General features: G+C 36.4%; 1 protein-coding gene across 1 annotated transcript in view; it reads right to left on the bottom strand.

The window, feature by feature from the left end:
- The window catches only part of PARD3B (par-3 family cell polarity regulator beta), a 939,210-nt gene that overhangs the window by 418,760 nt on the left and 493,398 nt on the right, over positions 1–27,052 (bottom strand). Inside the window, exons 5-8 of the mRNA XM_033112382.1 lie at positions 19,030–19,118; positions 10,788–10,874; positions 5,033–5,158; positions 2,368–2,726 (exon numbers count right to left, since the gene is read on the bottom strand). Of these exons, the coding sequence (XP_032968273.1) occupies positions 2,368–2,726; positions 5,033–5,158; positions 10,788–10,874; positions 19,030–19,118 (661 nt within the window). The remainder of the gene's footprint in view (positions 1–2,367; positions 2,727–5,032; positions 5,159–10,787; positions 10,875–19,029; positions 19,119–27,052) is intronic.

The raw sequence follows: 27,052 nt of genomic DNA on the forward strand, positions 1-27,052 counted from the left end.
AAAGCTACCTAATTTAGACTAATGTAGAGTAAATGAAATATTTACATTCCAGCACATATTACGTTGGTACAAAAATAATTGCAGTTTAAAAGGTTAAAAATAATTGCAAAAATCGCAATAACTTTTGCACCAACCTAATAAATATCCTTCAGTTATTTTGGTTTCAAATACAGATGATAATTCCTGACAAGCCATGATGGTATCAAAGTGAATTTAGAGCCCAATGCAGATGCATAACGCTTTTGTTTATTAATGTCCTAGAAGAAATGCCACGTGCTATTTATATACCCAGGAGACTGATTTCGCAGTAAACAATAAGAAACAAAAGGTCATATGACAAGAGTTTTGTCAGGCTCTCAATCAGCTAGCTAATCTGTGACTTTCCTCTCTACTTGTGTCTTGATTCCTTGTATTCTGCATCCCACTGTCTCTTCACTCCCTCTTGCTGCTCCTGTCCTGTTCTCTTGCATCTCTAAGCTCTGTGTGTGCATGTGTGTGTGTGTGTATATTAATTCTATCTAAAGGTATGCTCAGTTTCTCTACCCTAAAGAACCCTTACTTTAATCTTACTGCTTCTTCAATTTCCCATCACCAACGACCTACCTACGACCATATCCAGTAAATCTGCCTACTTTTCAGCTTTCCTCTTCTCTAGTTTTGACACTGCGCATCAATCATTTTCTGGACATAACGCCACCCCTGTGGTTATTTAATCTTTATCTTCTGATTATTTTCCTACCTCTCTGATCATAGCATATCTGTCATTCTCTTCCCCACTGTCCTCCCACATTAACATAGATGTTCCCCAAGGAGCTGTCCTGGAACAACTTGTCCTTTAGAGTCCGCTTTGGCCAGCTCCTGGCTGCAACTACCAGCTCCCTATGGAGGACACCTAAAAGTCATTGTTTGGCTCTAATCTCACTGGTGTCAGCTTCCTAGAAATCATCATGCACCTACTTTCACCAGCTTTCCAAACTTTACTATGAACCCTTTCTCCAATCCAGATCCTGACCTTTACAAATATACTCATCTACTTAAAATTCTAATTTCTAACAATGGCATCTCCATTGTACAAGCCACTCTGACTGAAATCCTCAGCCATAACTGTAATTCCTATCTTGCTTCCCTTCTATATCCAGTCAGCTACTGAGATATACATATTATATTTAGACAGATACAATGCATCCTCTACTGGTCCTTTGTTGTTTGGTTTCTTCTTCCGTATATCTCTTTGCTGTCAGATTAATCTTCCCCAAGTACAGCTGTTATGTCATATTCTATCTTTTTGCATTCAAGGTTTTCTGATGGATTTTTAAGGTCACATTCTGGGTCTGATTCATCTGTCTTCAAAGTACTCAACCCATGTCTATACATAGCTGGATAATTTGTACAAAAGATACAACTGATACATTTACACAGAAAGCCTAATAATTCCTAAGCACACCGGAGTATTTGTGCCTTCTAGTCAATACATCTTCTCAGTATAGAATTCTTATAGGGGGCGAAATTTTGATGAGAGGGTATTTCAGAAGAATCTCTATTAAAGGTATATGTTATTTGCTTTTAATATCTGTTAATAAGGTTTCTAAACTACTTTGTCATTATTACATTATGAATTCTGACAAGAATCTGTGAGATCTTAGTTTCTTTTGAACTGAGTCTTGAAAATCACATAGGATCGCAGAAGTTTGCAGTGGGGTAAGGAATTATCAGAAGTTACAAAACAAACAAAGGCACAGAAGTACATGAATGCTTATATGTATATGATAATATTGCGTAAATATGCATGTACACACATTATCTAGTCTCATTGATCTGTGCTTGAAATGGATAAAAAAGTTGAAAAAGAAGAAGAAAGAAAATGCTTTTGAAATGCGGTATTTAAAAAACTATGTCTGCAATGGTGAATTAGTGAAATTACTACTTATCACATACGTAGTTTCTAAAGAGTTAATTTTTTGATAGTCCAAAAAGATCTAGGAGAACCAGAAACAATATGCTTTTGAAGCTTGGCCTAGGATGCTTTAAAAATCTCTAATCTTGATAAAAACAGGGACAACTGAACCTTAGTGCCTGTTTAGTATTAAGTTGTGATACAGTATTGCTCTGTTTCTATCAAGTTTGCAATGATTCCTTCCAGTCCCCAACATGTCTTTATTATTTGTGTTAAATACACTTTCCAGCAGAAAAGATTAAGTAATGTACTCCAATTTCAAGAAATTTAAATTGCCTAAGTATACACTTAAATCTATTCTTTAATACAATTAAACGCAGGGAAAATTAACAAAATTAGCCTTAATGCATTTCTCTTAACCAATTTTGCATGCTACAACAATAGAATGTTATTAAGCATAATTTAATAATTACCTTTCTTAAGGTCAATCTTAATTTTCTTTGCATTTTTCTTGCTGCCAAACCCCATGAGAGGGGAGAGTGAGGGAGAGGATGATTTTCTACCTAGTCTTGGTACTCGGGGGCTCTTGCTTTGTTGAAGGGAAGCTGATGCATCTTCTTCAGGACTGCTTGTTCCTGTGAGATTTACTGTCTTTATTCCAGATTGTCCATGGCTAGAAGGTGATGGCTTTGTTCTCACAACACCGTCACTGTTACCAAAAATGTGAAGAGGCCCAATGACTGACTTCTCGTACTGTTCACGGTTTTGAGGTGGAAGGACATGGAGGACCACACCGGGAGCTTTCATTGCCTGACGGAAGACATCTTGAGCCCTTGAAAGAGAGTTAGTAGACTGATAGCAATACCATATTATAGCATGCCGTCTTCTGAAGCTCTCCAGCATCATGGCAAGGAGAGCAGCAGAGTAGCATAAGCATAGGAGATACTTCTGCTATCACTACCAGCTTGACTTTGTTACCTAAATATACTAGAGGTATCAAAATAATGCATACGCATGACTTGTATTCATCTTTTGGTATCAGTAGATATTGAGTATTACAATTTTTCTTAAAATGTGTATACAGTTTTTTGGCACCCTCTGTATTTGCCCCTCATGATCTGCCCAGGAGGCGCCCCCATACTAGGCTACCCATGCATTATTCTCTCAGTCTTCTTAACAACCGTGTTAGATTAGTATAATTAGCTGTCATTTTACAAAATGAAGAAATCCAGGCTCAGGGAAATTAAGTAACTTATCCAACGAACCACAGCTTTCAAGTATTTTGAAATCTATCCAGAAGTGATTACTGAATTAAATATAAAAGCAAGCTTTAACTTTACATGGAAAACAATCATTTTGTATTACTGATCGGATTATCAATTAATTTCCTTCTAGGATTTCATTCTAAAGTACTTCAGGTGTTCTCTAACATGGGTTGTGTTCCCAAAGTTTAATTTTGACACAAACGTTTCCTCACAGAGATATTGGAAAGGTGTGTCAGCTGTGCGGAATGTCATAATGGACAGTTAATCCCATATGCACCTTCCGGTTATTCTATTATTGAGTACCTGTATATTTTTACTTTTATGTTTTAGCACTTTGTGTTTTTCCTCAAATTTCCTATTCCTTTTTCTCTCTTTCTACCTTATGCCTCATTATGCCTTATGACTAGGTAAAACAATTACCTTTCCCAGCCTTTCTTACCAATGTGGTGTAAGTGAAGGGGTAGCAAAAAACTGGATTATCTGGGAGTCGGAAACCTTTTTGCTCTTGGTTTCTCTTTCCTATTTCTTGAAACTCAGAAATGATGGAGGGAGCTACAGCAGCTACTGTGTGGCCATGACACAACTTAAAGATAGTAGCCACATAATAAGGATGGTAAAGCAGAAAGATGAAAGATGCCAGATAATGCTGATGATGGTAGAACCGCCATCCCAGCTCTGGACTGCCACCTCCGTACATTTCGTCCTTAGAAAACATAAATTCTAATTTTGTTTGAACTACTTTTCTTTCAGGACTCCGTAACTAGCAGCCACAACAAATAATAAAGAATTATAATTCCAACTGCCATCTGAGCTCCCCCTACCTTACTGAAATGCTAACTTGCCGACATTGTTAGTGGAGGAGGGAGAAGACTTCACATCGACAGTCCAGCTCCTCTGGTCAGTTACTTGACGAGGTGTCAGTTTCTCCTCCCTACTAACTCCGTACTGAGCTTTCATGAACCCCAATTTCCATCTCCATAAAATAGGGATATTAATGTGTGCCTTGCATACTTATCAAGTCCTTATAAAAAAGCACAGGACTATATAAAAATATCACTATTAATAATGATTACAATTTTACCTATCGTTATTTTCAGAGATAGGCTACTAAAGCTTCATTCCTTTGACAGTTAAGCAGCCAGTACCCACTGGCTTCCTCCCACAACCACTGACCCCTTCCCACACACACACAGTGTGTTGACAATTAATGGCCCCAGAGAAGACATATTATGAGTTGTCTTGATCAGAACTGAGAGGTTGATGATCATTACTAAGAAGTATTCATATTTATACTCTTGTTCCAGAATCCCACTGCAAAGCCAACATACATTTGAAAGCACATGCAAACTGCTACAGTCTCTAATTCTTTGGTATATGAAGCTAGTCCATAACATTTTAAAAGAGAGACATGATTGTTTTGTGGCAGAGTATTTTAATTTTTTCTCTTTTTTTTATTAGTCAGTGAGTCCTCACAGACATCTCTCACAGATACTTAGTTTAAGAAAGACTGCTGACACCAAGTAAGTTAATTAATAAGTGGAACTAACAGTCTGTGAAAAGAGTCATTAAATACCAGTCTAACTGACCCATATCCCAAGAAAAACAAACCCATCTATTGATGCCCCAGAAGGACAACCAGGCAGGAAGGCGTGCTATATTCTGCAGTTAACCATTCCTGGGACTATCAGGGACATGTGCAGGCCACCTCTGAGGATGCTAAATCATAAGATGCATTTGAAAATGCATGTTCTGGGGTCATTCAAAGGGAACTGAGAGAAATTCTGCCTAGAATTTGGATCATAATGAGCTCAGTAATGATTATCAGCATTCTAAGGCTCTAATAAAGTAAACAACACAATGAAAAAATGCTTACTGAGCAAATGTTTTGTCTACAAGGTCCACATTGTTGATTTTTACAATACATTCATTTTCATGAAATAGTCCTTCCCGCTTGGATCTGCTGTTTTCTTCAATGCCACGGATGAAGAGTCCTAGAATCCTAAATGCAAAATTTTGGTTGAAATAGAATTACTGTATAATAATATGCTAATTATTTCTCCACTTGCAACTGTTCAGAAATAAGCAGTGATTTTATTTATGAAAGAAATTATGCTTTATATTCAGGCAACTGTTTGTTATTTAAATCCTTAGTTAAAAAAAAAAAAGACAAAAAAACCACAACTCATTAAAAGAGAAAAACCTCTTCAAGACAAACATACATAAACACCAACCCAGGGAACGTTAATCTATGATCTCATTTCTAATGCTTGCAGTAACCTTAGAAAAGGTTAGTTTAGCTCAGTGGACTTGAGAACTCCAAGGACTGGTTTGGAGAAGGGCATCACAGCTGGCTGCAAGAAGTAATCTGAGTTAGTGCCAAGGGGGCAACCAGATGTTTAGTAATGAGAGAGGATTAGGTGTTCACTGTAACTTTTTGCAGTCTTATTACCTGCTCTGATAATTTGCATTTTAAGAAGCAAACATTTAGGCACAGATCTTATTACTCGCTTCAGAAGGAAGTTCGGTCCCATTTGTCAGTGCCACTGAATCACGTATGCGTTGAGCGTTTTCTCTGTGCTCAGGATGGAAGGGTATGTGATAGGTTGTAGGCCCAGGACAACTAGTCCGTATAGACCTGGAGTAAAGAAGTAGAAATGAAAACACTGGATGTATCAATAAGCTGAGATTTTTCGTAGAAGTACATGGGGAGAAAGTGAGATGTAAAGTGGCTCAGACGAATGAGAAGGAGTTAGCTAGGAAGAGCGAGGATCCACAAGGAGGCAGGATGGCCCCTGGCCCCTGTGTACGCCAGGTGTGTGTGAAGAGCAGGATGGGGAACTAACACTGGATGGGGAGGCCAGTGCCGCACAGAAGGGCTTCGACCGCCAGATGCTGAGCTTTATCTGGGAGGTTGGAGTGCTATGTGACAACTGTTTCTGAGCAAGACAGTGACATGATGAAGGCAGGTCTTGGGAAGAATCATCTGAAATTTCAACCAGGAAAAGTCTGGGTTCAGAGAGGATACAAGAGTCTCCTGGTGCTTTGTGATTGTGGCTTAAGTCAGGAGGAGAGGGAGCTGGAAAAAGATGGACAAAGAAAACTACAGCAATAAAAATAAAGAATTAAATTGTGTGTGTGTGTGTGTGTGTGTGTGTGTGTGTGTGTGTGTGTGTGAAAGAGAGAGAGAGAGAGAGAGAGAGAGAGAGAGAGAGAGAGAGAGAGAGAGAGAGAGATCTGTTAGATTTCAATAGTATCTAAACTGAAAACAAAGACATTAAATGTGCATGTTTTAGCTGTTTCTCATCTGAGGGATTTCCCTTCTCCTTGTGGTATGTTGAGATCCTAGCTGTGTCCCTGAGTAAGAAAGGTAGGTATCTTCTCCAAGAGGAATTTGTGGAGTGTGGAAAAACGGCCATCTTCTCTTCCCTCATCCTCTTGTTTCACTTTGTCATTCTCTCTTCTATAGGGGCCACAGCCCCTTTGTGTTAAATCTCAAATCTAAATAAAATATGAGCACATTTTATGTATGAGTAATAGGGTCAGCCATGGAAAAAGGGCGGTCTCTCATAAAAATGAAGGAGGAAACCATCTTCCTCTTGAGTGTCCACAAGGTACAACTTCTGCCTCCAGGGCCTCCGTTTGCTTAATGAGCTCATGTCATCCAGCCATGTCTAGATGACAAAAGGAGAGGCACATGCACTGATGTTTAGATCTCGGCTTCAAAAACGTAAATGAGTACAGTGCGCGGATGCAGAGAGAAGAGCATACCACCACCTCCTGCAGTGATGGCTCAGGGTCATGCGCACCGATGTGTGCTCAGGTGTTACGCTTTGTTTCCTAGTTCTAGTAGGTTAGTAAATTAATCATATGCTGTGTGGAAGAGAAAAGAGGCCAAAGCTGCTATTTGATAAAGGATCTGAGATTCAAATGAATGTTTTTAAGATACGAATCCTACCTTAATCTCTTAGCATAATATTAAAAATTGAACTATTTGTCATGCCAAAAAAAAAAAAAGAAGAAGAAGAAGAAGAAAAAGAACAAAGTTGTGTGGCTTTCCTAAATTAAACAACTCTCTAATAGTTGGCATTTTGGAATTTTTTGTTATGATGGATTCACAATAACATGATCCATTAGGAGACTCACATGTGGTTATAAACTAGTTTATGTAAGCGATATTTTTTTAACAAGCATTCACGTCTTCTTTTAATTTAATTCAGTACATCATCAGTCATGTAATGTTACTCCCTAGGATTTAATTTCACATTTTGGGAGATGAATTAATTCTTTCAGGCCACTGGGTTGCAATTTAGCTGGCATAATACAGCTGGAGTATGCTATGTGAACCTCACTGATCTAAATAACCTAACTTTCCATGAAAAATTTATTGACAGAATAAGCCCAACTGTAAAAGCCATGTGTCAGAGGTAATTTTGGTAAAATGTGAAACTGACTGATTTTATTAGTTTGGTCCTTAGCAAACCACTTTTGCCTTCTCTATCCCAGGGAAGGAATGGATTCCCCCCAGTTTGATGTCATCCAGACCAGTATGCGAAGGCTCACAAAAGAATCTCTCATTATCCACTTCGCCCCACACTGGTGGGCTGCAGTAGCTGTCTCATGTGAGGCCAAGTTTCTCAGGATTTAACCATTAATGATGTCAAGAAGTTATAAACTGAAATAAACCAATGAATTTACATGAATGAGCAGTGATAAAGGAGGCTGAAAGCTACTGCCCCGCCCAATAAGAGGGGCAACCACTGCTCTTCTGATAATCATTTTGGCACGAACCCACCCTCTTCCTGGCCCCCTTATATTCTCCCACTGCATCCCATGGACTCAACCTCTCTAGCTTATAGCATTTTTATCTAAATATCTGCTCTTCTCACACTACGAGTATGTGTCACTCTGCACCCACCCCTTCCTTCTTCTCTCTCATATTTAGCTGTCTTTTCTATGAAACTGAGGTATGCTATTTTTATTTACTGAAAAAACAATTAGATTCCATGCTTTTAATTCTGAAACCACATTGAATTTTTTTTTTTTTAAATAAAATTAAGTTGCTTTTCACTTGCAGGGACTCGGCTTTTTGTATATTTGTTTTGTTCTTACTGTGCAAGCCAATGGCCCTCCATGCAAGCGGTGGCATTTAGCACCCTGAGCTGTGATATCTAATGAATCCACTGAGGCTTTATCTAATACAGCAGCCCCTATACTGTACTCAGGGTGTTCTAACTTAGATTAGGTTTCTAATTCAACAACAGGTGTGGCAGTATTTTTCTAAAAGAAAAAAAAATCGGGGGCAATGCCAATTACAGTAGTCCTAGTAAATAATTAAATGTAAATTCTAATTTAAAATAATGACAAAAACCAATAAATGGAAGGAAATTAAGAACTAAGTATGCCATTATGACCTTAATTCCCCCCACCTCCCCCAGCCCCCGCTCACACAGTGAAACCATATGGTATTATGAAGTCAGACACTTGTCTGACACGCTCTATGCGCAGTTGCATCTAGACACATGGGTTGAGTTAAGTGTGCTGTTTCAGCCTGTATTCATTACTTCTTAACTTTTATTGGCGCATGTCTCCACTTCCATATTATTTTTTTATGTTTTTTAATTAAATTTCCTTTCAATAATACTAGGGGATAGAAAAAAAAATTATACAACTATTTCACCAAGTTACTGAACAGTTGACCATGAACTTATAAAAGTTCATTGTTGAAATGAGCTTTTCTCTTTTAGCCAAAATAATAATAATTCACACATTCATACGGTGTGAGTTTTACAAGGAGCTTTCACATTTTTAATGTCATTTAATCCCCGCAACCTTGATGTGAAATAGGTATTCACAGGAGGCAAATTTTGGGAACTTGCACAAGGTTATAAAAAAGAGAACACTGAGATTCAAATCCAATTGTTCTGAAGTCCAATAGTCTTTCTACTATGCTACAAGGGTTATGCTAGAAATCCAAACCAGGAAGAAGAGAGGAAATCAATACATTCTAGTGTTTCCCTCATTTGAAGTGAGAGAAGGTGATTTCAGGTCTATAGGATCACCTCGTTTTTCCAACTATTGAAAATGAAGTATGGTGACTGTCACATTGTATATTTCTTCATGTTTTGCAAATTGGGATGATCTTGTGTTCAATTCCAGATTCATTAAGCTAAAGGGCCTGGTAATGTAGCCGCTCTGGTATTTCACAAAGCTCTATCAGTCCACGTCTGCCAAAAGCCATGAGAATTTCTCATGACAACTGGGTAAATACTGTCCCTGTCTATCAAAAACAACCTTAACTTGTCCTGTGCCATCACCCATGACATTTATAAATACGCTTATTAACACATACAGGAAATGAGACAGTAAGAGCCACTAGCTTTTCAGTTCATTTCTTTTTAAGGAACATGCATTCCAGCAACAGCTTGGCATCAGATGTTATTTGCAGAAAAGGGTGATGACTTTGCAATTACAGGTAGCAGATGGCTACCTGCTGAAAATGATGCCAACCAAAATATCATGACTAAATCTGCTCTTCCTGCTATATGGCAGACTGAACTGAATAAATATTCAGAACCAGTAAATTGCTACTATATAACCTTTGGGAAAAATTTTGTTTTAGAAAGAGCAATGGAGTGAGAACAAGTCAGGAGATGTGGATTTTGTGTGACCATGAGAAAATCAACTGACTTTTCTGGTCTTTCATTTCCTAAACGAAAAGATGTTCTGCCTTTTCAATGATGCATTTAATTTAAGGAAACAAGTTTAGCAAACTAATTAAAATCATGCCATCTGAGTGAGAAACTAATTTTCTTTTAAGTTTCTGATAGTCTTTGTCAGTATCAAGCTAGTGCTAAAGGCAGTTATCTTATTGAAAAGTGACATAATATCTCATACTGGTTTTATATGGTTCTTATAACAGTGGTAATATTAACTATCAGGCACACAGTGTAATTTCCATCAGTATCCAGGTAGGTAGATATGAATTTCAAGAAATTCTGACATAATCTAAATTACTATTTGCCAAAGTGAAGTTAGCAATTGAATGTCTAACATTTCAAAAGGACATGGTAAATTATTTTTAACTGATCATATTTTATTTTGGAAAAAAATAAATAGCATGATGGCATCTTGCTACGATAGCTAAAATCATCAAAACGTATAGAGATTCAGATACAGCTTTTAATAATGTTAGATTATTTATTATTCTAAATTCTATATACCTGAGGAATATGAGGGAATATCACTTTGGAATTACTATATTCACTTGTTGAAGTGTATTTCAGAACATTAAAAAATTCAGTTGCAATATTCATTTAACAATATATTAAAATCTTCTCCAAGGATTCTGTTTACTGTGTATTACTGACAAGAATACTTTAAGAAAGTATTTCATAATTAATTGCAAATGCAGAAACTGTGATTGATTTTTTTTCTTTTCCTTCGCTTGCTAGAAATAAATAATATTATTTTGTTTTTAACACATGGTGGCCAATATAAGTATTATCTTGAGGTGTCCATCTGAATAACAAAGGTACACATTTAATCTTCTTTTGAAAAATGTTTGGGAAAATGAGTTCCAGTCAAGTTTTTCATTAGCATGAGTTTTTGATATAAGAAAAACATCTTACCTTCCACTCAGAGATGAAAAGAAGGGCACGACATGTATTCCCAACGGGCCTTCCTCCCCAGAAATCTCCACTGTTCTTGTCATATCACTGGGGCAGAAAAGAAATAAGAGCATAGATGAGTCTCTGCTCGAAAAAAACAGATGAAGCACATTAAAAAATAAATCTTAGGATTATATCAACTACTGTAAATTTAACAGCAGAGATGAAATCAAAGGAGTACCTATTTGCTGATATGTTTAAGATTCAGGAAATAAAATGTTTCAAAGACTATCTACTTTCTTATTTTTTCCCCCTAGAAGAGGAACAAATGGAAATGACAACCTACAAAAATAACTTCCTATTTAACTTAATCTACATAAATCAACATATTTAACAGGATGTACACAAAAATAAAATTTCTTCCCATTGAGACGCACTTGAAAATTACTGTACAGATGATAAAATACATGGAACTAAGAACATCTACCCTTAATCATAAAATAGGCTTTTTCCCCCAAAACAGAGGAAAAATGAAATAAACTATGTATTTATTAGAAAAAGCACAAAATTGCATTCTACAACTGTGAAGCCACAGTTGGTAGTATACATGGGTATGTTCAAAGCATTATAAATCAAAATTTAAAGTTGCTTCTCAATAAGGCATCAGTTGTATTCAATGGAACAATGCCAAATTTTCACCTTGTATATTTTTTCAGAGCTAGAAAAAGAAATTGTGAAGCCTGGAGAAAATGTATTACAGAAAGAAATAGAAAGCCTGACCCGCCTAACCTACTCCAGATTAAGGCAAGGATGAGGTAGAAACATTAATGGATAGTGTGTATGACTGAAATATACAAAACATTGGGAGATTTTGAGTAACAAAAACTGGAACTAACATATATTTATAAAGATGAAAAATAATAACCATGAACAATTATTGGCTCCTTTAATCCCAGAGAGAAAAAATAAAATTGCCAGAGGAAAAATGATAAAATTGAAGCAAACATCCCTGTTATGGAAATTGTAAAGAGGTTTCTTTTGTTTCCTATTTACACGAAAATGACCTGAAACTAGATGTCAAATTAAGAGCTACAGCTGCTACAAATGCTTTTCTGCTCCAAATTGAAAATGGTGAAATTTGGCTCCTTGCTGGAAAGTTGAGAACAGCATTAAGAAAGCAAAATGCCTGATGAATTCACTCTGCATGAAGTATTCTCTAAATTATCAGCAATCTAAAATAAATATATCAAATATATTCTCATCAATGGATTAGGCTTACTTTTAATGTGTTTTCATTGTAAACCTATTATCATTAAGACATGGAAAAAAGAGCATGTCACTTTCCAACATTTGTGGAATATGATGGAATTTCAAATCTGTTAATAAATTGCAAATGAGTTTTGCTCATATATTGCTGATATATTTAAAACTTGTTCAGTCAAGCAGGTTATATCCGATGCCTAGAATAAAAGTTAGAAACAAAACTAATCTGACAGTGATAATGCTATGGGATAAAATAGGTTCTTCTTTATACTTTCTGTGTGAGAATATAGATATTATATGAATATATGTATAAGAAATACTATATATTGGTATGCATTATAAGTCTCGAATATAAAATGTTTGGCAGGCAGAGAATGTTATATAGCTTTTAATGGAACACAAAGCAATCATTTTTATGTAACAGATTTACAGTGCATTTGAAAGTATTTGAGGAAGACTAAACCCAAAACATTCACATTCTAGGGTTACAGTACTATTTGAAAGACTTTTAAAAACAGAGACTGAAATCTGTAGTATTGAAACTTTATTATCTCCACCTTTATGATGTATTTTTATAGTTCTGCACTTAGATCATAACACTTATCTTTCCTAATAAATGTATTGAGTATCCACATGCTGATAAATAGCACTCACATGTATTATAAGAGGCTTTTGGAATATAAATGTTTAGTCTAGTATAGACTTCCAAGATTTCAGCTTAAGAATTTTGGGTATGGCTTTAGGGATTCTCATTTTTTTTTTCTATATTGCAAATAGTTCTCTACCCCACGCAAAACCCCTTATGTAAAACATAAGTTCTATGTATCATACTGATATCTATTCTTTAGTAATTATCAGTCCTGTATTTTTAAATTCACTTAATAAAGTAAATTTTATAATCTGTTAAAGTTATCAATGTTGTTTCAAAATACTAAAACTTTTTTTTGGGGGGGATGCATTTTTAAGTTTCATTTCTAGTTTATAAGATTTCCTTTTTCAGTATTTCAGAATAACTTTCATGCTATGTTTATATATGACAGCACAATTCTTTGGCTAAAAGAATATTTGACAACTAATGTTAAATTACTATCATGAAAATATCCCAGAAAAAAAAGCATAAAAGACTTTCAATTTTGTTGATTGTAATATGTAGGCACTTACAGAGAATTAGATCTTAGTAATATAGACAAACCTTACAAGTTTTATACAGACCATGTTTCACTATGTTCTTTAAATTGTTATCCATTGTTTGTTTCAAGAAGAAAAGACAAGTGTTTTAAAAGAGGAAGCCCCAGAGACCAATCCATGTATTTTTATTTATTTTAAAATGAAAAAAGATAACACCCTCAGCATTATATATACTTGATAGAATTCGGTAGAAATCTCTGTACATATACCGCTCATGGAAGACAAACACAGCAAGTAGGGCTGGACACAATATCTCATAAAGTGAGATTTTTACTAAGATGTGAAAATATGATATTAATGGTGTTTGTTTAGGTAAGCTACAGAATAGAGTTCCAGGAAAAGTGAGCAGGATATGCATCCATTTATTCACGTATTGGAGGTGGGTGAAAACGGATAACATAGAAAGTGAGGTGAAAAGGATATTCTAATAGAAGAAAGGAAAAAAACGATTGGCAGCTACTTGTGAAAAATTGACAAAAAATGAACTGTGGGGTAAAGGAAAATATTTCAGTTATAGAAAGAAAAGTCAGCTTTCATTAAGGTCAAAAATACCTAACTTTATACAACTTTCTATGACTTACTAAAACAAAAGCAGATAGTCACAAAGCATTAAGTCTGATAGTATTAAGCAAGCTAACATTCTACGATCCAATCGACAAAACTGATTGAAATAACCACTGGCCAGATGTTACCTAAGAGTTTAGGATAAAACAATGGATGAAGGCACAGAATCAGTGGTTTAAAAAAATGAGCCAGTCCTGAATGACTACGCTGCAAGAACTTCATGGAAAGCGCTTCATTTGGTTCGACCCAGAAAACATGAAGCCTGAGGGAGAGAATACCACAGGAGCTGTCGATGCTTGTAATTTCTTCACAGGAGGTGAGTAGACAGCATTTTTAACATTATGATTACTCAACGCAGTGATAGGCCACTCGCGTAAGGCACGGAGGGGACAGGACTGACAGCAATGACGGGGAGATTCTTCTCCAGGAGGAAATCATGATTCGCTTATGAAATTAGACAGGACTTAGTGGTGGCTTTGAATCGGGTGTCTGAGTAAGCCATTGAAACCAAGATCAAGTTTATCAGTTCCCTTATTTGTACAATGAGGAAACTAGGATAAATCCCTAACAGAGCTGTTGGTTTTAAAGAAAAAAAAAAAGAGACCATAACATATACAACATACAGACACTATTTGTTATATACAAGGAAGTTCAATAACTATCAGCTATTAGTAGTGTGATTAAGAGCCGCTAGCTTTTCAATTCGTATCTTTTTAAGTAACATTCGTTAAAATGAGGGAACAAATAAGCTTATGAATTAAAGGGGAATAATCTATTTCTAGCTTTACAATTTTTCTCAACTGATTTCCTCAGTAAGATTTAAAAATTTTTTAAAAAATACTATAGGACTGAGGAACATAACCTCTTCATGATTAGTCCACTGATCATGAGAGAGAGACAAAGGGTTGTAATAAAAGGATAGAAGAAATTAATTGGTGTTCTTTAGGGGCTGTTGCGCAAGTCTGTGATATGTAACAGTGTGAGAGATAGACTACGGAGGTAAACACCCAGGAAGCGTTTGCATATGATTTTCAAGTCTACTTGATGGTGAAATGTTTTGTTGATGCGAATAACTGAATAAAAAAATCTAACACAGAATTTGTTGTTGACAGTGGTGGGATTCACTTAATTCACCTAACTCAAATATTGAGTAGTTCCAATGGGGGAGTTCTGCAAGGAAAAAACAAAGGGTAGTGCCTGGGGAATTCACAATCGAGAGGACAGGTTAAGACAGGTAATAAGAAATAATATAAAGCAATAGAAGTAATAGTTAGCAGTAGTATATTCTCAATGAAAGTAAGCTATTATTTGGGAGGCAGTGTGCTAATTGCATTATGGGTATTACAACGTGTACTCATTTCAAATGTATAAATGCTTATTACATCACTTCCATTTTATGGATAAGTAAACTGATGTTGAGAGAGGTTAAATAATTTGTCCAACATCACACCGTGCATATAAGGTAGAGGCAGGTCTTAACTTAAACTTATTGCACTCCAGAGCAGTTGTTTTAAACTTAGATATGTGTTTCAAAGCAGATGTACTCTCTGATGCATTCCAGAGGAAGAGGGTGCAGGATCGGGAAGGAAAGTTGCAATTAGGAAATCTTCCTGGAGGAGGTTGCATGTGAAATGGAATGGAGACAGGCAAATGGATCTTCAATCAAAAAAAGGTAGGCAAAGGGGCAGAGAGGGCATTCACACAAGAGGAAGCAGTCTGCACTGAGATCGTGAGCCAGCATGCTGTGTGTGGGTTTCCAAACTGGCTGTAATATTAAAGGGGGGAAAAGGGAGGAACGGAGTGGAAGATGGACAGAGAAGGGGAAAGATAGGGAGGGAAGGGGGAGGGGAAAGAAATTGATTGATTGAGGTGGGTAGGAGATGAGGTTGAACAATTAGTTTGAGATCAAATTTCAAAGTAATATGTCAAATTCTACGCTGAAAAATTCATACTTAATTTTGTAGAAAATGGAGTCATGAAAGGTTTTAGAACTAAGGAGCAGTGTGATAAATGCTGTGAGTTAGAACTATATACCTGGCAGTGATATGTGCGGTCAATTAGAAAACGGAAAGACAGGGAGAGGTTGGTACTTGAGCTAAGAATGAGTAAATTATTGCAATCATTTATCTGACAGGCAATAGGGCTTGAGCAGTGATCATTGAAATACAGCAAGAAAACATGGGTCAAGATATTTTGAGATAGTCTATGCCAATAATTTGCCAAATGAATGGTTATCAGAGGTAAAGAAGATGGGATCAAATGTGACTGGAATTTTTAGGCCTGGAAAAAGTTTTAGGCCTGGAAAAAGGCCAGTCTGGAGGAGGTGAATTTGGGGAAGTGTCAAGAAATACAGCGAAGTCAGGAATGAGAGAGAGTTAGAGATGAGGTGGATGTCTTTTGCACCTATCACTTGCTATTTAAAGAGAAGTTTAAAGAGTAATCTTATATTAAAAAAAAAAAAAACAAAAACAAACCCACCCAAGAGAAGCCTCTTGCCTCATTGACTTCTTAGATCAAAGTAAATCGAGTAGTGCTTCATCAGAGATACCTATTGTACTATTATTTGGAGAATACCCTCTACGTGTTATTTTTCTGTAAATAAAGATGTTTCTAAATAATGGGTAAACAGTTAATAGTTATGTTTATGATTTATGGAGCAATGTGTGTCATCCATTGTCATTCACTCAACAAATATGTCCCAAGACCAGCATTAGATGTTAGGAACCCCTTGGCAGATCCATAGTCTTGTTTGGAAGAATGACAAACAGTTACGATAAACTGCAGTATGTGTGATAATGATAACTGCAGTAGCAATTGATGTTTATCCAGCCTTTCATTCCGCATCACGCTAAGTGAAATTGCCTGTAATATATCTCATTTAATCTTCATAGTAATCTATGTGACCAAGATCCCCATTTTCCATATTAAAAAAAAAACATTTTAAAGAGGTTACATAGGTTAAACATATTCAAACTCAATTAAATCTAAAGGTTTTGAAACTAAGGAGTGGTTTGAAAAGTACATCAGTGTATCTATCTGTAAAATAGAAGTGATGTAAGTATTTATACATTTGACATGAGTACATGTTATAATGCCCAGAATGCAAATAGTACTGTCTCCCAAATAAAGCTCACATTTGATCCAGTGGTGATACGTGCGTTCAATTAGAATAAGCAGAGATTGAAACTCAAGAGAAGAGTGAGTAGGTTATTACAATAGTCTAGCTGAGAGGTAACAAAAGCTTGAGCGATGATTATGAGAATTAAAACATAAGAACATGTTCAAGACATTTGGAGATGGACTATACTTGTATTCTACGCCACCTGCGTGGAAGTGAACCCAAAGTCCTTTGCTTGGGGCAAGCTCTGTGGGCTACACTAGGAGAACACTGACCATGGAACTCAGCTGTAGGTGGCTTCAACATCTCTCTTTGCTTCTTTATCATCCCATACCAGATAGAACCAGTGTCCTCTCCTAGAATGGTGATCTCCAAGCCTTTCCCCGCTAGCTATGCATTCCATGCTGTTAAGATCCTTCTCATTCTCCCCCAACCCTAAAATCTAAAAATGCTGGGAGTTTGTACTCATTTTACTTTCTGAACTTGCACTCAAACGAATTTCAGCTAATTTCCCTTTACTGGTGCTAACCACACGAAGTTTCCTAGCCTGGTTATGAACTAAAACACCAAGGAAGGTACACAAAGCAGGTAACACTGGAGTTGAAAAATGTGGGGACAAGAGTGATGGTTGGGGCTCTAGAAGTTACTTAATTGCTCGGAATTTTGCAATTCCTTAGCCTACTAAAGGTGATAATAAAGATGATAACTCATGTGAAAATTCTGTTTTGATAATCAAATTATATATATACTTATACTTTAATTAAAGAATAGTACTTTTTAAAACTCCTATCCTCCATTTTCTCAATTCCTTGTACCTGGAGAAAGCTTAGCTAATTGTTTATGCAGCCATAAACCAAATAATTGTTCACTGTATGACAGCTATCCATGTAACATTTAGCCACGATGTTAGCAAACTTTTCAAAAAACTAACAAAAACCAATGAAATTAAAGTCAAATAGAATTAGAGTATTACACTCATTATGCCAGCCTCAAAAAACTATCCTATCAAGCTTCTAAAAAGACAATGTCCTGGAGATTTTCTGTACCAAATTTTTAATCTTGTGCAGTTCATTAATCAAAGAAACAATCTGTATAAAGAGTACCTGTGTCATACGGCTATAAATTGTAAGCTTAAGGAAAATCCACAAAGTAAAGCAGAGTGATAGAGACTGAGCACATATATTGTTTAAAGCTGATTCCATGCAAAATGCTGGGCACCTATTAGTAATTGGGCTGAATTAAAGAGATATGTTGACTAACTGAATACATGAATGACAAACTTCAGAAGCATCACCTTCTAGTGCTGAAGCCAACAATCGATTAATTATGGAATTACTTTCCTTATGAAAAATTCGAAGAAAAAATAGTAATGATGATGATGATGATGATGAGATAGATGGTGACACTAACAAGAGTGGTGGTAGCAACAGCAGCAGAAACTCCTATAGGACTTGCTCTGACCTGGGCACTGTTCAAAGTGCTTTCCATATCTTAACTCATTTAATCTTCGTATCAATCCTCTGAAGAAGATTTTAATATTATTTGTTTTATAGACCAGAGATGAAGGCAAACAGAGATGCGTAACTTGCCTAAGTGCTAGAACTAATAAGCAGCTGAGCTGGGATGCGAACCAGCTAGGGCAGAACTGGACCTGAATGCAGAACAAAGGAAGCACTGGTGAACATGAGAGCAACAGACTTCATATAATGAGTTACTTACATTAGAAATATGAAAAGTCATGGTAGATAGGCTGGTTACATTTTATGTACGTAGAGTAAAATATTGCAAGATTGTTAAAACACAAAGCAAAGCAGTATTCAAAGAGCAGACATCAAAGTGAAACGCTCAACCACAATGAACCCTGACATGTTCACTTTAAAGCAATTTCAAAATCCAAGTTGCAGAAGAGTTGGAAAGATTGAGGCACATTTGTAGATACATGTTTGTCAGGAAGTTCTCATATGAAGAAAACAAGAGAAAAGAGTAAGTAAGTAATTTCAGAATAGGGACAGTTTTCACTCCACTATTCTACTGACTTTGATCTTTCCTATAAAATAAAAATAACTATAAACTATTAAAGAAACAAACATCGAATAGAAATAAAATATTCTATTCAAATAAAGAGAATACCTCAATACATCCTTAGTTCTTGGCGATGTCAATAATTCTGTCTGTACACCATTCATAACTTCTCCATCTTCTAAGTTCTGGGTGGAATCCTGTAGTGAAACAAACCCATAAACATGTGGATACTATGCATACAGAATTGAAAATATGAATAAAATGTCTCAACATCAGAGAGTAAATGGTTTCACTCTGGATATATAGAGTATGCTCCAATTTTTCTGAAGACTGGAAACAGGTGTTAATCTTTTCAGTGCTTTCAAAGTTCTCTCCCGTTTGGCCTCTGAAATACCCAAATGGGCCATTTACATGAGGCAGTATGTTAAGAGCTTTGAGATACATCATTTAGCTTCCTGCTACTCACCCATATTTTTTTGGGACGGGCTGTTTTCAATCATCAAGGAAAAGATGTACCAAAGGGAAGGTGCCATAGACAGGTGGTGATGTATTAGTTTTAATGTACTGTACTTATTCGCACCACCCACCCCCAGTGACACTAAAAATATAAAAGGAAGCAAAATCCATGGGAAAAAATGTTGCCTGGCAAGGTCACTTCTGTTAAAAGTGTAATAAAAATATTGCAAAAGAGAAAAAAAAAAAACTGGAGCTCTTGGTTTGTTATGAGACTTTGATTCTGAGGATGATCTTCGCAGAGAAACTAACATTAACTATTTAATTTCTAAAATGGTAAATACTCTTCTATTACAGAGAGGTGGGAGAGTCAGAGAGGTCCTTCACCCCGGAACACTGGCAAATTGAGTTGGATGTTACATAGAGAAGAGAATGGATTCTCGAAAGCATGCCTGCTATAGATTCCCATTTATGTAAGGCATTCATTCTGGTTGGCTTTGGAACTGTACTTTAATAAGTAATTCTGCAGATAGACTACTCTTCAGAAACAGAGTCACAAATAAATAGTATTAGTTATGGACTCAGGTTTCAATGAAACAACAAATCACACAGAGAAAGACCCATTACCAACAATCACACCTGTAAACAGAGCATTCGTGGATCTGAATGCACCATTTCAACAACAAAAAAGGACAATATATGAGTTAAGATTTGGCCATAACAGAATTAGGTTAATATCTTGAAAGATACAATAGACACCAGCCATCACTCAAGACGTTTATCATAGTGAATTGAGTGAAATACCAAACGTATTTTACTTTTAGTCTGAGTAGCAACATTTCACGTAGGGTTTGGTAGCTTTGTGAGGGACAGTCTCTCTATATTTTTTTCTTAGTATTTTTTTTCTCCTCTCCATAGGGATAAAGAAAGGGAAGAAAACCCATAAGGTTAAAGAATACTTTTTAGTTTAAGGCACCGAATCTTAAAAGATGAGTGTCTTCGAAAGCTTTCGAACATTCACATTACAGTGGTACCTGGGTTTTCAAACTTAATCCATTCTGGAAGACCGTTCAACTTTTTAAACGTTCGAAAACCGAGGCATGGCTTCCCCATAGAAAGTAATGCAAAATGGATCAATCCGTTCCAGACTTTTCAAATCAACCCCTAAAACTGCAAATTTAGCATGAATTTTACTATTTAATGATACCATAGATCCATAAAATTTATGGCGTTTGTAAACCGAAATGTTTGTCAACAGAGATGTTTGAAAACCGAGGTGCTACTATATTATGAAGGGCTAGATATATGTTCACAGAGAAAAGACAAAGGGTTGGGCAGGTTACAAAAATACATAACCAAAAAAATGAAATTTAACAAAACATTTGCACTTGTGACTATCGCACATGTCAGAACATTTGATGACTGTGTTTATGTCAAAATTACCAACTTTCTTCAATGCCTCTCTTACACAAGCAGGAGTACTGTGAAGGGTGAGGGTGTATCTAGTCCTCTATATATTAAGCACCTACAGTAACACACAATGTTCATTTAATGAATGTTAAATGTTTAATGAGTCGAGTGATAGTGTATTCGTTTCCAATACTCTAATAAATTACCCCAAAATTTAATGGATTAAAAAATATAAACATTACTTCTCAATTTTGGAGAGTCAGAGATTTAGAAGCAGCTTGTCTGGGCAGTTCTAGGGTGGACTCTCTGATCAGGTGGCAGTCAGGGAGCAGGGCTGCAGCTGCACTCATCTAAAGGACTGACTGGGGCTTTAAGACCTATTCTTTTCTCTTATAAAAGCTTTAGGATATAATTCATGGAGCATTAAATGCCTCCCTTTAAAAAGTACCATATGATCTCACTTATTTGCGGATTCTAAAGAAAAGAATAAGTGAATGAACTAATCAGAAACAGTTTGGGAGACAATGAGGAAAAACTGAGGGTTGCTAGATGGGCGGGAGGGGTGGGGGTGGGGGGGAGGGTGAGGGGATTGGAGGGCAGTCGGTGACCACAGGATGGCCACGGGGTTTGAAAATTAATCTGGGGAACGTAATTTGGTGGTTACCAGAGCGTAAGGGGGTTGGGGGGTGGGGGATGAGGGTGAGGGGGATCAAATGTATGGTGATGGAAGGGGAGCTGACTCTGGGTGGTGAACACACAGTGTGACTTATGGATGATGTGATACAGAATTGCACACCTGAAATCTATGTAATTTTACTAACAATTGTCACCCCAATAAATTAAAAATAAATTAATAAAAAAAAAAAGTACAATTCAGGTGTGTGTTTTTTTTTCAGCTTATTCACAGAGTTTTGCAACCATCGCCACTAATTTTAGAACAATTTAAAACCCCCCAAAAGAAATCCCATACCTATTAGCAGTCACCCCCCATGTTCCCTGCCCACCCTCTTACCCCCCTCCATACACACACATAAACACAGCCTCCGGCAATCAATCTGCTTTCTGTTTTTAACTATCTGCCAATTATGAACATTTCATATAAACAGAATCACAAGATATATGGCTTCTATCACGTAGTACAGTGTTCTTAAGGTTCATCCATATTGCAGCATGTATCACTATTTCATTCAATTTTATGGCCAAATGATAATCCATTGCATAGCTATACCACATTTTGTTTACCCATTCACCACTTGATGGGCATTTGTTTGCATTTTTGCTGATTATTAATATGTTGCTATGAATATTTGAAATAATGGTCAATTATAAAATAATGTTGCTAAGAAAAGAAGTTCTTGTGTAGACGTATGGTTTCAGTTCTCTTGGGTATATACCTAGGAGTGGAATTCTTGGATCATACGGTAACTCTGTGTTTAACAATTTGAGAAACTGCTATACTATTTCTCAAGCGTCTGCACAATTTTACACCCCCATTGGCAATATCTGAGGGTTCCAATTTCTCGTCATCCTTGCCAACACTTATTATTTTCCTTTATTTTCAAAATAACTTTAGCCATCCTTTTGGATGTGAAGTGGTTTGTTATTTGCATTTCCCTAATGACTAATGATGTTGAGCATCCTTTCACGTGATTATTCGACATCTGTATATCTTTAGAGAAATGTCTAATTATTTGACTTTTTATTACCGAGTTATAAAAGTTCTTTAAATACTCTATATACAAGTTTCTTATCCTAGATGATGCGCAAATATTTTCTCCTATTCTGTGGGTTGTCTTTTCACTTTCTTGATGTATCTTTTGAAGCATAAAAGTTTTTAATTTTAATGAAGATCAACTTACCTATATTTTCTTTGTTGCTTGTGTTTTTGGTGTTGTATCTAAACAACACTGCCTAATACAGGTCACAAAGATTTACTCCTGTATTTTCTTCCAAGAGTTTTATAGTGTTAGCTCTTACATTTAGGTGTATTGCTATTTTGAGTTAATTGTTGTGTATGGTGTGAGGGAGGGTTCCAACTTCATAATTGGCATGTGAATATCTAGCGATGCCAGCACCATTTGTTGAAAAGACTATTCTTTCCCAATGGAATTGTCTTGAAACGCTTTTCAAAACTCAACTGACCAAAACTGTAAGGGCTTATTTCTGACTCTTAATGCTATTAATGACTCTTAATGCTATTAATTGATCTAATTGTGTAGCCTCATGCCAGTACTACACAGTCTTGATTGTCATAGCTGTGTAGTAAGTTTTGAAACCAGGAAGTTTAAGTTCTACAAATTTGTTCTTTTTCTTTTTTGTTTTGGCTATTCTGGGCCCCTTGCACTTCCATATAAATTTTAGAATCAGCGCATCAATTTTTGCAAAAAAGCCTGCTGGGTTTTTGATAAGGATTACACTGAATGTATAGATTGACTTAGAGACGTTTAAGCATCTTAACAATATAAAATCTTCTAATTCATGACCATTTAACAGTGGCACTTAAGGGAAATAAATATTCTTTTTGGCTTTCTAATTATGCATATATATATATGTATATATATATATATATATATATATATATATATATATATATATATAACCAGGATGACTTAGAAAAAATGGGATATTTGCTACAGAGTTTTAACCATCTATTTTTGCCTCTTTGCTCCCTACTCCAAGGGGAACTTTCATGTTGATCCCTTGCCAAGTCAAAAAGTACCATGCTTTCTTGTTCAAATCAATATTCTGCAAGGTTAAAAGGACTTTTTTTCCTGTTCTAGTTAGATGGTAAGTAAAGATTCTATTTATGTCAACAATATACTTAATGTTCCAAGTATATGGAAATGTCAATTTGAATTTGAAAGCAATATTGGGCCAATTGCGATGTAATAATCTGCTCAAGGGTAATTCTGAGCTGACTAGTTTTAAAGCAGTCATGTCAATAACTACAGAATTAAAAAGAACACACACATTCACAGACTTATATGTCTAAGACAAGAGTTGTACTATTTTAAACGTAGCATCAAAAACTCTACCTTGCCACAGCTATCAAAAAGGGCAGTAACCATAGTTTATCATCTCAACTAATGGGCAGTGTTTGTCATTTGGCAAAATCATTTCTATATATTGCAGTAACAGAATTCTTTGATATTCTCTAGAGATGGGGCAGGCAGACAGATGCTTAGGCCATCATACAAGGACACAAAGCCAATTCCAAATTTATTTCAATGACACTGTACCAGTGCAGTGCTTCAAGACTTACAGGCAAAGGCAGCTTATTTCCTAACCACGTCCATAAAACCACTTTTTCCAAATATTACAAAATAACTGACAGCAAAATTTCAGAGCACTTACAATTTCCCCCTTACTAAATAAATTACATGGTGGAATAAAGACTCAGAAAACAACAAATATCTAAAGATATTTTTTTTCTCTCATAGCTATTTAAATAACTTTGAAAAAAATCTGTAAATCCATGACTTTTACACTTAGAAATAAAGGGGCAAACTATATAATTATGACGAACTAGAGGTATAAACAACTGCTGCGGAACGACCACTATCTTTCTTGAACTTTAGACTCGAGAAATTTTATTTACGTAATTTCAAATGCTCAAACTTGCGTCTAGAAAATGCAATGGTGTGGGAAACTCTATACTTAATTTTATTAAGAAAAAGATTACAATCCCATTTTTAATATTAACTTAAAATAGAATGATATGATCAGCTGCGTTGAATAGGGGCATAAAGCGATTTCAAAATTTATTTTGTCTCTTCCTTCTGCTCACATTACAATCCTTTGCTCTCTGATACATTTCAGCAGAAGGTCGTGTGTTGCCAACCAGGCAGAGACCTTTAGGAAGTGTATCCTTTACCTCTTTTTTATCAAAACAGGGAACCTATCATCTATGGTTCTCACAACAGACAAGTTTAATTACCACAATTTTAAAAAAGTGAACATTTTTAGCAACAATTTCAGGATCACAGGAGCATTCCTGACAGCCAGAATTGAGTTAGATTTAAACATCCCTGCACTATTTTTAGCTTTAAAATCAACACTTACATAAATATTCCCAAACCAATTAGCAGCAGCTGGAAAGGAAAGGTGTTTACATTTAGTTAGCGGTGCTAACAACTGCAAGTGCTCACCGGTAGCCTGAAAGGGGCCAGGTACCAGGGGGGCATCCCTCTCTCCAGGGTGATCAAGGAATTGGCACCCGGCTAGCATTTCCTACCTCATGGTTGGTGTAAGTCACTGATTTCACACAGGAAAGTGCATTCATTAGGTAGCATTATGAAGTTATACATCTCCAAACAAACTTAGCACTCTTTTTTTTTTTTTTTTCCAACTTAGCACTCTTGATAAAGACTTCTGGAAGAAAATGCTCCCCAAATTACCATTGCTTTTGCCTCGTTGACCACAGCTATAAAACAATATTATAAACAGTTTGACAGCTCAATTTTTCACCACTCAGATGAGAGCTAAAATAGATGTCCCTTTGATTTAGACTCGGTATAAATCTATAGACTTGATCAATCCCCCCACCATCCCCCAAACGCATTTTAGCCACATTTGAAATCACTTGCACACAAAATGTTCACTGCAACTGAGCTATGTTTCAAAAGTTCAGGTGCATTTTAAAACAAGAGTTGCATTCTGAAAAGTCAACTGCAAGAGTCTTCGGAAATTGCACGTGAATGTTAGAATGAGAGTAATAGAAAAATTATACAGGGAAGATGTGAGTGCCAGTTTATGTGCCTGGTGCTCATACATAAACATAATGCAAATTTTAAAATTAAAATTCGGGGCATAATTTCAGAATATTTGTTTTACTTTTTAGAACAAGAATATCTGTGCTACAGGAAAAACAAGCTGTATTTGATAAGCACACATATGAAATGAACATGCATTTTGATAGTTGAGTACTCTTATTCAAGCATGACCTAATATGTATTCTTCATGCCTGGGGCAATGCCTTGACATGGAAAACTCTCTCAGTTGGCTTCATAGATACTCGCCCCAAAATGCTTCAGTCCTGGTAATTTATCATGTCCATAATTTATTTTAAACACATCACAGTAAGTAACTACATATAATATAAATGTTATGTAATATACCTTGCATTATATAGTAAATTGGACATTACATGATTGTGGGGACAGAGCCAGGAGTGCAGTTTGCAGGCTCTCGCCCTCATGGGGAAAGGTGCTTACTTGGGTAGTAAATGGCCATCAACTATGATTGGATGGCCATCAGCTGTGGCTAGTTGGCCATCAGCTATAACCAGTGAGCCATTGGCCACTAATATAACTGCTGTGGCTACGTTAGCAGAAAAAGGGGGCTAGCAAGAAGATGGTGGCTGAGCTAGCAAGCACAGATTGCGGTAAGCATGGGGGATTGCAGCAGATTGGTTGGTTGGCAGAGAAGCGGATCGCAGGTTGCAGATCGTGTGAATCCTGTTTCTTGTGTCTCCAGCTCAGTCGCCAGAGAGACTATAGTAGTATGACTCCCCTATCTATGGCTCTGTGGGTGTTCCTTTTTGGCCTCACCATATCCTACGTTCTTATGTGGGGAGCGGGAGCTGAGACCCTGAATGAATCCCTGCATGACAATGATGTAATCATATACAATGCATATTAGATTATCTATCCACATACCTAGAAATTGGCAAGACAATTAAAGATTTGAAAAGTACTCAACTGCAAGTTTTCTACTTTTAACAGGTTCAAACTAGAGCATGGATCGGAATGACTGGGGGCCTTGTGAAAATACAGATTGCTGGGGCCCACCGGAGGTGCTGAAGCAGTAGGTGTACAGGGAGGGCTGTGAGTTTGCATTTCTAACAAGTTCCTGAGGCGGCTAATCAAGCGACCATGCTTTGAAAAATGCTGCCTTATAATAACCAGTGCAGATTCTCAGAAGTCCCAAACAACGTAAATGAAGCCCTGAAAAAACGTGCTGCTGAGCTAGTCTAGTCAACTCAGTTCATAGCTACGGAACTGAGACCCAAGAAGGTGAGGTGACTATCCCTTTTTACTCATGTGATCGTGACAAAGCCACAATCCAGGATTCTTGATTCTCAGTGTAGTGCCCTTTCTGGGTATATAGTCACATGGCAAATAGTCACTGAGTTCATGAATATTGACCTTATTCATTTTTTGGATCCTTTTTTTCTTTCAAAAACATTAACAAAAACTCTAATAATGTCTTGGATATACTTTACCTTTCTTTCAAAGAGTTCAAACTATTTCACATGTAACTAGATGCA

Source organism: Rhinolophus ferrumequinum, chromosome 8 (genome assembly GCF_004115265.2).
Source record: "Rhinolophus ferrumequinum isolate MPI-CBG mRhiFer1 chromosome 8, mRhiFer1_v1.p, whole genome shotgun sequence".
Classification (NCBI taxonomy): Eukaryota; Metazoa; Chordata; class Mammalia; order Chiroptera; family Rhinolophidae; genus Rhinolophus; species Rhinolophus ferrumequinum.